General features: G+C 43.3%; 1 protein-coding gene across 12 annotated transcripts in view; it reads left to right on the forward strand.

Annotated features, from left to right (window-relative positions):
* ARHGEF9 (Cdc42 guanine nucleotide exchange factor 9) overlaps positions 1-12,346 on the forward strand; it is a gene marked incomplete at its 5' end in the record, with an annotated part of 311,752 nt that overhangs the window by 178,922 nt on the left and 120,484 nt on the right. Inside the window, one exon of one of the 12 annotated variants that reach the window (XM_084638626.1) lies at positions 11,551-11,647. The exons of 10 other annotated variants lie outside the window; for them this stretch is intronic. Coding sequence is in view for 1 of the 2 variants with exons in the window: in XM_084638632.1 (XP_084494758.1) it covers positions 12,034-12,090 (57 nt within the window). Of the gene's footprint in view, positions 1-11,550; positions 11,648-12,029; positions 12,091-12,346 lie in introns of those variants that run through there. One more of the 12 variants, XM_084638632.1, reaches the window with a different exon arrangement.

Genomic DNA, 12,346 nt, shown 5'->3' on the forward strand with positions numbered 1-12,346 from the left:
AGCATCATAGCTTTGGGGGCTGGTATTGCTCTGATTTCATTGCTCCTGTGCCTGGTTAGAATTAACAAAATCCATCTTGTGGAGAGCTGATAGATCTGCTAAGATGTTTGTAATCAGTGGGGATGAGCAGTGGTGTTTAAAAACAATCAGAAGAAATTTCTATGCAAGGCACAGGTGGAAGGAAGATTGCCAATTTAATATAATATACTTTTTAAAAGCCTGTGTTATTAACACTTAGTGCACTCTAAAGGAAGGATTTTTAAAAATCTAATATTTTCACCATCAATGGTATTTGTTTACCTTTGTATTTCACTCAGCTTGGACAGTGAAACTAGGTTTGGTCAATTTCACTTTCTGGTTTTAGTCAGTTTCATTTTCTAGGTTTCTTGCATTAGTGCAGTTCTGTTGGGTTTGGGTATGTAATATGGAAGGAAAAAGTTTAAATTAAGAAAAAGAAAAGGTTACATTGCATCAATTATAATTTTTTAAAGCATTTCTAGTTTTAAAGAGAGGGAGTCAGTCTAATGATTACAGGAAAGGGCTAGGGCTTATATCTTCAAAAGTATTGAAACCCCAAGAGAACATGCTTCAACAGAGAAATAACCTGCCTCTGACCACATACCCCTAGTTGTCACCTACCACCCCACACTGGAACCCATATAGGTTACCATCAAACAACTACAACCCATAGTTGATGGGGACCCCATCCTGAAAGAAATCTTTCCTGAACCCCTTCTTCTGACCTTCAAACAACTTCTGCAATCTCATCATCAGAAGCAAGCTCCCCACAGACCAGGACACACCAACTCAAAGTGGCACCAGACCCTGCCAGAAACAGATGCAAGATCTGCACATATCTCCACAGTACAATGATCAATACCTCCCCCCTCACACATATACATCTTTTCAAGATCCATGGGTCCTACACATGCCTATCACAACATGTGATGTACCTCATCCAGTGCACTAAATACCCCAATAGCAATTATGTGGGTGAAACCAGACAACCACTATGCTCTCAGATGAACTCACACAGGAAAATGATAAAAGACAAACACCATATCATCTGTGGGTGAACACTTTTCACAAAGAGATCACTCTGTATCTGACCTACCTGTCCTCATCCTCAAAGGAAACCTGCACAACACTTTCAATAGATGAGCCTGGGAGCTTAAATTCATAACTTTGCCAGACACGAGAAATCATGGACTGAATAGAGACACTGGATTTATGGCTTATTACAACAATCTATAACTCCCTAACAACCTCCCACCCCAGCTGTCTTCCCCTCTTTTTCCTTTTCCCCATGTGACTGGAGAGGTGTTAACGGGCCACTTCACCATGAATGGTCCCCTGAAATATGTGTTAACGACTTATGCTAAACAATCTGTTCCACCTTGTATTTAGCTGTGGCACTCTGAGAGCATGGCTACGCTGGAAACTTCAAAGCGCTCCCCCGGCAGCGCTTGGAAGTGTGAGTGTGGTCGCTGGGAGAGAGTTCTCCCAGCGCTCCTGGTAATCCACCTCCACGAGGGGATTAGCTCCGAGCACTGGGGGCGCAGCTTCCAGCCCTTGGAGCCTGTCTATACTAGCACTTTAAAGCTCTCTGACTTGCTGCGCTCAGGGGGGGGTGGTGATTTTTCACACCCCCGAGCCAGCAAGTTAGAGCGCAGTAAAATGTAAGTGTAGACAAGCCTTATGTAGGTTTCCCAAACCTGAGGAAGAGCTCTGTGTAAGCTCGAAAGCTTGCTCTCTCAACAAAAGAAGTTGGTCCAACAAACGATATTACCTCACCCATCTTCTCACTCTAATATCCTGGAACCAACATGGCTACAACAATACTGCATATGTCAGACTTATAGTTGACTTTTTCTTGTGGGTCCTGAGCTTAGCATGACTACCTCTGCATTGTCCTGTTCTAGACTGGATCACTCTAATGCACTTTTTGTGGAGCTCTGCTTAAAGTCCTCTAGAAAGTGACGTGTAGCGCAGAATGCAGCCACCCCCATCTGTTAGGCGGTACCAGCCGAACAGAAAATAATTGCACCAGTCTTCCTGCCACCAGAGTTGTTTCTAATCCCTTTCTGGGTACATTTTAAAGTGTGGATTTTGATCTATAAAACTGTGGCTGGCTGGAGTTCCAGTTATCTGGGAGTCACCTCTCTCCTCTCACGCTGTGAACCTCTCTTGCATCTGTTGTGCACAAGATAGCAACCCTTGGATTTAAATGTCAAGAGGCTGATGGCCAAGGTTTCTCAGGGGAGAATACACTCCTCCGGAATTCACTTCTCCCACTGGACTGACTGAGTGTGAATTGATTGGTCATTAAGGCTCAGTGAAATGTGTTTGCATATTTTGTATACGGACCTGAGACATGACAGAGAACATTGCTTAAATCTAAATAACAAATAAATAAATACCCACACTATGAAGAGGACTGAGTGGCAGAGAATTTTCCTGGCACCTAATAGGAAAGCTGGGTTTTGTTCTGGCATTGTATTACTGTCTGGTTTGTTCCAAGTTTCTGGAAGATGTGCTTATGTATTTTTTGTCTACAAGAGCTGATTGGTGTTGGTGGCAGTGTGGGAAACTGGCTAGTTAATGCACCACCCAAGGGTCTCTTTTCATATCAGTCATGGGAGGAAAAATCCCTCCCATTGAAGTAACAGTGAAGTAACTTTTCCCACTTAAGTGCTTTTTAGAAATGCACCAAGCCAACTCAGTATGAAAATAGAAGAGATAATAGAAGTGCTAGGTATCTGGAATGATCAGATGGTTTTGTAGTGAGTCAGGCAAAGAAAGAGGACCCTTTTATTGCAGATGCAGATCTGGACTTCCAAATCTAAAGGCCCAAAGACTAGAGCAGTGTCTGAGACAGATTATTAAATCGGATTAAGTGTAGGGTTACCAGGCATCCGGTTTTCGACCGGAACGCCTCCAGTTAGCACTGCCGACCAGGCCGATAAAAGTCTGGTCAGCGGTGCAGCGGGGCTAAGACAGGTTCCCTGCCTATCTTGGCTCTGCATTGCTCCTGGAAGCAGCTGGCATGTCTGGCCCCTAGACGCAGGGGCAGCCAGGGAAGCTCCGCATGCTGTCCCTGCCCCGAGCACTGTCTCCGCAGTTCCCATTGGCTGGGAGCTGCGGCCAATGGGAGCTGTGGGGATGGCACCAACGGGTGCGGGCAGTGTGCACCATGCAGAGAGGCCTGGCTGGCCTCCACCTAGGGGCCAGACATGCTGGCCTCTTCCAGGAGCAGTGCAGAGCCAGCGTTGGCAGGGAGCCTGCCTTAGCCCCGCTGCGCCACTGATCAGGAGCCACCTGAGGTAAGCGCCACCCAGCTGGAGCCCGCACCCTGAACCCTCTGCCCCAAGTCAGAACCTCCTCCCGCACCCTAACTCCCTCCCAAACCCCGCCCCCTCTCCTCTACCCCAACCCCCTACCTCAGCTCTGAGCGCCCTCAGAGAGCCCGTATCCTCTCCTGCACCCCAACCCCCTGCCCCAGCCCAGTGAAAGTGAGTGAGGGTGAGGGAGAGCAAGCGAAGAAGGGGGGGCTGGAGTGATTGGGGGGTGGGTTAGGGTGGGACCTTGGGAAGGGGCACGGCAGGGGTGGGGCAAGGGTGTTCGGTTTTGTGCAATTAGAAAATTGGCAACCCTAATTAACTGTCAAAATGCACTTTTAATCTCTTGCAGTCGCTGATTAAAATATCAGAACACATATGACTCCTATTGGTTATAATATTACACATGGTGTTTCTTTGCTTTAGCCCTTGTCTCTCCTTTTCCAACCCCTTCTTTTGAGTCAGATCCTGCTCTCAGATATACCAAGGTAAATCTGGAGAAACTCCACTTTGTAGCTGAGAGCAAGATCTGGCCCAAAGGAAGTTAGTGGAGTAGCTTCAGATTTAAATTTGTGTCCCGGAGAGCAGATCTCATCCTATGGATAATTTCATCCTCTAGCTCCATCTCATTTAGCTCTTAAGGGGAGGAACCATATTTTATATTTTTTGTCTCGGTAAACCATCCTTCAAAGTCATAGTACCATATATAATGCAACGGATCTATGATAAATTCCGTAAACACTGCATCCTAAGAGGGAATTGTGATATGTTACATGGTCCTCCAATGCTCAGATGGAACAGATTGCATGAGTGTGTGTGTTTTGTGTGTATGAGTATGCGCATATGTATTTGCATGGGTTTGTCTATGGGTTTGATGGGCATGGCTGTGGGCATGGGCAGGTGGGAAGCATGTGCATGTCTATTACAGATTATTAGTTGTTAACGGTAATATGTTACAGTGTTGAATACGATGCCATTGGTGTTACTTCGTTGTGATTAGCAATGGAAGAATCCGGTTTGGATTAGATAGGCATTGAAATGGTTGGGCAATTACCCAAGAATGAACAGACTCTCCCTAAACTTCTGAGGGCTCCCTCCATTCTCTGTATGCCTCTGAAATACAACCTCATAGCAAGAGTTTTCTAGGGAAGATAGGCCACCCCTACCCTGGAACCAGAGGGGCTGATTCTGATCTCTTTTTCACTAGTATAAACCAGAAGGCAGGTTTCAGAGTAACAGCCGTGTTAGTCTGTATTCGCAAAAAGAAAAGGAGTACTTGGGGCACCTTAGAGACTAACCAATTTATTTGAGCATGAGCTTTTGTGAGCTACAGCTCACTTCATCGGATGCATGAAGATGGTGAAAGCTCATGCTCAAATAAATTGGTTAGTCTCTAAGGTGTCACAAGTACTCCTTTTCTTTTTATAAACCAGAAGTAATTCCACGGGAGTGATGCTGGTTTCAAAGTGGTGCAAGTGGTAGAAGAATCAGATTTAGTCTTTGATGGTTTTTCTGTTATCAAGCAACCATACCAGGGATTTTGGAAAATTAAACAATTAAACCCCTTTGTGATAGGGAAGTCTCAGACAATCTTTCTTTCTTTCTTTCTTTCTTTCTTTCTTTCTTTCTTTCTTTCTTTCTTTCTTTCTTTCTTTCAAATTTGTAAAGAGTTGAATTTGTAAAAACCCAGGCTGCCACCACTTTATGAACCAGGTTTTAGCCCAGAGTTATTTATTTAATTATTCTTATTACTTATTTATATAACATTGCAGAATTACACGATACCCTGAAGACCTGACAACCTAGCTCATACAAAAACTAATCCAAGGCAGCAGGTGTGGTACAGGACTCTTACATCTGAGGTACCCACCTATGAGTCTCAGGGTTTCCCATGGAAAGTGAAAGTTTTCCACAGCTCCTGTGGCATCTGTGCAGAAAAGCCAGAAGGTAAAAAATGACCTGATTTAATATTAGAGGGAATTGAGACTGAAAGGCACCAGACAGGTGATCAAAGTGGAGTCCTTGTGATCCCATGTACCTGTTTAGCTGGTGATTCTAAATACATATATAATTATAATATGATAGAATAAAATAAATAATATCATATTAATTATTAAATGAAGTGTTAGGAAGCCAGATAGGTGAAGGTCGGTTGGAATATCTGATCTTGATCTTCTGAAGAGCTTAAATGAATTACAAATAAATTGCTGCCCCCGCAAGGAAGTTGATGACTAACCCAGCCCTCTCTGCCTTGGCATTGCTTTCTGATTTGCAGGGAAACTTTGTGTTTTTTAAACCAAGACAGTTTACAAGGAATATTTTAGCTCAGTTGGGTCACAAGTGATTTGTTTAAGTTTGTAACAGAAAAGTATTAGAGTCTTGCCCTGGAAACTGAAATGTTCTGTGTATCCTGAAGACAGACATACTGCTAGCTCTCAGGCAAGAAGTTCACGCATCCTCTATCCTACCTTGCAAAGTGCCTCAACCCTGTTCTGTAGGGCTAACTTCTGCCAGTGAAAGGATAGCTCATTGCATAGCCCATGACCATTTGTTCATTGACATCTTGGCTAATGGGTGCCAATAAGGGAGGTGATTAGTGCCAATTGTGGTGTTGGACATCTGTCTGCATGCAACCGGACTGAGACCAGTGTCCCCTAGGAGTAGCATGTAGGCATCCAAATCATTGTCCCTTGTGACTAGAAATGGTCTTCTTCAAACCCAAGTCTCTCATTTCAGTCCTTGCTCTTTGCAATCCACAAGGGCCTTGGAGTCCAGAACTCCCATGTCCAGCCCTGAGTCAGTTTTTCTGTTGCTTGCTATATTTATGACCTTTCCAGTGGCCTTGAATTATTTAACAGCAAAGAGGAATTACTTGGAAAGTATCAGCCTGTGAAGGAAAGTTTCTCAAGCTTTTAGCCCAAGCCACTAGCATTCCCCCACCAGAGTTTGAAGGCGATTTGGTGGGAATGTTTCCGTACAATGGGAGGGATTGGGAAAGTTGTGGAAAAGACATTTAAAGACAAATATAATTGGATATTTATTCAAGAGGAGAAGAATTTTGCTGGTAATATTGCTGGAACAATATCAAGGGATTTGGATGTTTGCAATGGATTCTTATACCGCTTTAGTTCTTGACAGTTTTTGGTGGGCTCAGTCTGCTCAATAAGGGAGATTTGATGGCTTCGCTATGTCACCACACTCATACTGTGACATGAACTTGGAAGCCATCAGGAGGGCTACGGAGGTTTTAGAAAGCAGAGGTATTGCAGGCCAGAACAGAGATGCACGGACATACAGAATCATAATGAGTGTTGCAGTTGGAGTTTGGGCAGTACCAAGAGGGCTATTGGTTGATGGGTGACCTAGACTGGAATAGCAGGGAGTGCTCCAAGTTGGGACTGCTGTGCATTGGCACAGCTATAGCAGCGCGGGAAAGCTTGCCAACACAATGGGCCTGATACTGCTTCCATCAAAGTCAATAGGCGATTTGCCATTATCTTCAGCAGGAGCAGTATTGGGCACTGTGCCTGTCTCAAACCCAATACTGCATGAGCACCTCGGGAGAGAACGGAAAACGGGAGAGATGAGAACAAATGAGTTGGCAGGGCTCTATGTTGAAGCTTTCAGCTGCCGTGGCTTTAATGTAAATGCAACTGTGTTCAGCACTATCCATTCAACTGGCTGCAGCTGAACCTTTGCACCCTGCCTTTGTTCTGTAGCATTTTAGAGTTATTTATAGCAACAACAAAAAGGAAGTCTGTCATTAGGAGCCAGAGCTGGGGAATAGGGATGGACCGAGTCATTGATTGGGGATGCCCTGTTGATGAGTGACTGATCCTCACCCTTTCAGTCCTAGGAGCTGGTTGAAAGCAGAGACGTAAAGGACAGCTCCGTCTTTATTTCCAGACTGTGTTGGTTCTGTTCTTGAAAATTCTCATCAGTTGGGTGTTAAATCTGTGTAGATTTGGGTCCAGTTTTATCCAGCCCACTAAAATCTAAGGCGGTTGGATAAAACGTTCTGGGGTTGATCCTTTCCTGCTTCCTCTGAGAGCAGGGTTAGAGTCCATATCTTACTAGAAACAATCATTGTCCAAGGATAAGCAAATAACTAACTAGCCTGTCCTAGTTTAGTAGGAATATACAGCAGCAGACTTCAGCATGCAATACACAGAGAAAGCAGTTCCTGTCGCAACTTTGTACATCACCAACTTGATACTGATGCCACACCCTGGCCTAAAGGCAGAGGCCACTAAGCTAATAGATGCACATGCTTTCTAAATATACACATCAATAAGGTGCATTCATTAGACTTCTTATTTGCCATTACTGCATAGAGGAGACAGATAGTTATTCTATGATATATTTTTACTTGTCTGACCTCAAGCTTGCTATGTAGTTGTGTTAATTACTGGAGATGGCAGTATACTTTTTGATAACTCACCTGAATTTTTGCCCCAAATCTCAGCTGTACTTTTTATTTCAGTTTGGTTCCTACTAGTGTCCAGGAATGAAAGCTGCTGCAGCACAATAAGAATGGCTGCCACCAGGAATCTCTCTAAAATAGCCTGCCCTAAGAGATATCCAGCCAGTTCTGCAAACTCAAAAGGTCAGATAGTTTAGAGAAGGTTCTGAGATCCCTCTGACCCTCCCAGTCCTCTTCTGAACTGAACTTCCAAACCTTTTGTAAGTAGGATCACTACACTTGTCTCCTAAAGAATCTTCAGCTTCTTGCTCAAACAGGTTCAAAGGTCCTGATTCAAACAGGACCTCAGGACTTGACACTGGATTTTCCACCTGTTGCATTGCTCTAGTTCATGTTTTACGAATATAACAAATTCTGTCAGGTTAACTAGAGTTGTTCAGTATCCCTGGCAAAACCATAACTAACCATTAACTGTCCTTAATTATAGAAAGAAAAGGAGTACTTGTGGCACCTTAGAGACTAACAAATTTGTCTCTAAGGTGCCACAAGTACTCCTTTTCTTTTTGCGAATACAGACTAACACGGCTGTTACTCTGAAACCTTAATTATAGAGTAATTTGACAAGATGGTGTTGTAAGCAGAGCTCTGAATTGATACAGTAGAGGTATGTGACACCAGTGGGATCACATTAATTACTCATATTTAGAACTAGTAAAAATAAATAATGGAAACATTTAAATTTCTAAGTTATTTCCACTTTGCAGCACTCAAAATGGACTCATTTTGAGGTATTTTGAAAATGCGGGCATTTTTTAAATTAAATGTCTTCTTTTATCCAAACCATTATGCAATGGTTATGAAAAGCTTTTTTGTTTTGATAAATGAAAAGTTTCAATAGCCATTTCAGTGTTTTCAATAAAAAATGTTACAAAAGTCTTAATGAAAACCAAAAGATTTAAAAAATTCAGCAGCTTTTTTGTTTTGTGAAATTTTTTGTTTTTAAAAAAGAGGCCATTTTTCAACAAGAAAGAAAGAAAAAAACCCCCAAACCCCCCAAAAAATCAGTTTGTTCAAATTTTTTTGACCAGCTCTACTTCGTTTTGCTTCCCCTCAGGAAATGGAGTCAGTATTGATAAGAGATGGGTCCAAAATGGAATCTTGGATTTGGACCACCCCCTTCAAACTTTGGGGAAAATTCAAAACTGGATCAAAACTTCACAGGTTGGCCCATCCCCACTGAGAATGCAGCCATGGAAATATGTTAATAAAAGTAAATCAGGAGGGAGAAAAATTGAAAGTTTCCTATCTATGTTGTGCATGAGTCACAAAACGAAGATTCTGATCAGCTGTGGTAATTAAAGCTTGTGTGCAAGTCAAGGTGTTAAGTTGCCATGTGCTGACCAAATTCTTACTCAGGTAACTACATTCCACGTCCCTACATCCCCCCTCCTTCAGTTTTAACTGGAAATAGCTGTGATTCACATACTTTTTCACAGCATGGACCACAACCTACTAGAGAATCTGGTAGACACCTCACCTGCTATTTGTGATCATGTGACCGCCTCCCATTATCCTTCAGATAATATTCTGGTAGGAACCGCAGAAACTGTTTATGTGCAAAGTAGCATTAAGGAAACAATGAGTATATTTTAGCTGTCTTTTAATGAGATTTAGCTGCTGGAAACAAGGAGAGGCAGCACCATGTGACCAGCCAGCTCTCTGTAGACTACCAGCAAATGCTCTGTGGACCAGCAGTGATCCCAGGATGATAGTTTGAGAATTGTTAGTATCTAGGATTCTTCTTCATTTCCTGCCTCAAAATGTTGGTGTAGTGGTGTGATGAGCTATTAAAGGGTTGCCAGGTTCCATCTTAGAAGTGGCGATACTTTAGAGAGGAAGGGCTAAAAGGATCCCTGCATATCTGGGTTCAATCCTGCAGTCCTTGTGTGAGCAACACCCTAAGTGAAGTGAGTGGGAATTCTGCCTGTGTAAGGACTGCAGGGTGCTTTGGAATGAAGGAGTTCTAGAACTGCCAGGCATTCTGACTGGTGTGATTGCTTCTTGCTGATACTGCTGTCCTTTTCAAGCAAGGCAAACATTATGCTTGTTTCATCACACAGAAGTCCCAAGGCCATTGGCTGATACAATAGTAGTTTTGTTTTTTTTAACAGATTAATCCTAGGGGAACATTCATCATGGCCAGGGCTGCATATTTGGGTGTTCTGTCAGTTTTCTCCCACTGCTCCTGCATTTTTATCTGCTCACTCAGCAGCAGCTGGGGTTATCATGAAGTATATCACTCGAGGGCAATGGAGTTATCACTCAGGAGCTAGGGTTATTGCTGAGGAAAACAGGGGTTATCACTCAGCCACTAGGGTTATCAGTGTGTGCAGTTCTGGGGGAGCCCTGCTGAACACCAACAGCTGGCCTTCCTAGGGCTGACTCTAAACCAAACACATGCTGCATTTTGAAAAAGAAAGTATAGGACCCACTCAGTGCCTGCTTCACTCTTTCATAGATAGAATGCTTCTGAGAACTGCTGTTGGTACAGTTCCCCACTACTCCCATTCAGCCTCCAGGGCTGTTACTTTAAAAGCCATAACATTGTATGAAAGCAGCTGCAAAAATATTGTAGATACTGACCAAAGTGTTTGCTGAACAGCTAACCAGATGGACATCTGCAGTCCAGGGTAATAGCTCCAAAATATTACGCTTTAGAAGAAAGAAAAGAAAAAAGCTGCAAACCAAGAAGCTGAAGACATAGCCGATTGAAATTAATTTGGTTTTTGAACCCCTCACTGTGTTAAGAAAAAGTCTTGAAGATATTTGAAAAGGGCGGGTGAAATCTGCAGTCTTTTTAAATTAATTTCGCAAGTTCAAAAGGGCCAGAGCAACTGAAATGCTTCTGCAAACGTGCAAGGAATAGCACTGAAATAAATGGAAAGCAGCAGAAGGACAGGAGGGGATTTGGGAAATGGAAGGATGGGGTGGATTAGGAAAATGGCAAATGCAGCAAAATAAAGAATTTGCGCGTCATACTGCAGAGCTTCTCAACAACACAGACCACTGTAAGAGAAAGAGCACTGCATACAATGGTGACCTGTGTTACATTTGTGTGGGTCAGCCCACAGCGCAGAGATCAGCACTGGGGTTCAGATAGGATTCCAAAATCCAGTCTGAGTTTAGGTCCCTATTCAGGAAAGCAGCCCTATTTCTGGGACCATGTAAGCACATGTTTTTCTGAATAGAGATGGGCTTAAGCACGTGCATAAGTGCTTTCTTGAATCGGTGCCACAATTTTTGTTTGCCTGGAATTCAGGCTGGAGTACTTGTAAGAACCGGTTTTCTTGTGAGATTTCTAATGCATCGTGCTGTCTGCACATGCCTTAAGACTGCAAGAATTTTCTTTTCTCCGTAACAAATCTCTGCTCCCCTAGGAATTTCACAGTTGTTGCTGTGCTGTACAGCAAGGCCACTCAGAAATTCACAGTGCTGAGGAGGAAGGATGTTCTTGCTCCAAAAGCACAGGGTGGGCTTGGCCCTGGGAAACAAAGGAGAATCTCCAGTAGCAGTCACTAGTGCAAGGCATATGACAGAGGTTCTCAAACTGGAGGGCGGGCCCCTTTGGAGAGGTGCTGAATGTATTCTGGGGCGGCGTGAGAAGATGTAGGGAAAAAAATTTACTGTGCACATTTTGCCCACAGCAATGAATAACTAGCAAAGTTGATTCCTCCTGACATAGCAGTCCTCCAATGGAGCAGTGCATTTGACTCGAGATGGTGCTGTGCATTTTGATGGATTTCTGCTAAGCTTGAATAGCATTATACAGAGTCGTTGCTATCTGTACGTTAATCCGTCTGCTACGAGGAGGTGTGCACATTGAATTGTAAGCATCGACCGCAGTTGCAATTTTGCTTTTGCTCTTATTACAATGAATTGTTGGCTCTCTTTGAATCAATGCCTTACTGTTTTTAATATTTAATGAGGGGCGCACATTGATTTGTTTTATTGGTATATGGATTTGTGTGGCAGGAGGAGGGAGCACAAGTTACTACAGACACAAAGAAGCACGGAGGGGCGGGGGAACACGATCAAATAAGTTTGAGAACCACTGGCCGATGACGTACATTTGAGCTGTTCCGATTCCTTCCAGTAGAGGGCATTGATATGTGGTGCACGTGCACCCACACAGACACACACACACGCAAATGCATTACTGTGTTTTGGTTAATTCTACTGCTTATCTCAGCTGAAACCAGGAAGTGGAGATGAATGGAAATTGGCAGGGAGAAGAAACAGGTCCTGTATATAACAGGCGTGATGCATCAGGTAAGACTCTTTCTATTCCAGGGTGTGCTCAGTATCACGCTCAAACAAACGAACCCCAACAACAAAGGATACATGTTTTAATTTATAAAATGGACACTCCTGCAAGAACTGAATAACTCACTCCCCAGTTGCTCTATGAGGCCCTAGTGGAAGAGAGCCTGGAGGTTATTTCTGCAAGTTCTAGTCCTGAGAAAATAATGGCTTGAGTTGAAATCTGTTGTTTTGCAGACTCCTTTATTTAAATACATTGCAGACT

The sequence above is a fragment of the Lepidochelys olivacea genome, assembly GCF_965140295.1.
Source record: "Lepidochelys olivacea isolate rLepOli2 genome assembly, chromosome: 9".
Classification (NCBI taxonomy): Eukaryota; Metazoa; Chordata; order Testudines; family Cheloniidae; genus Lepidochelys; species Lepidochelys olivacea.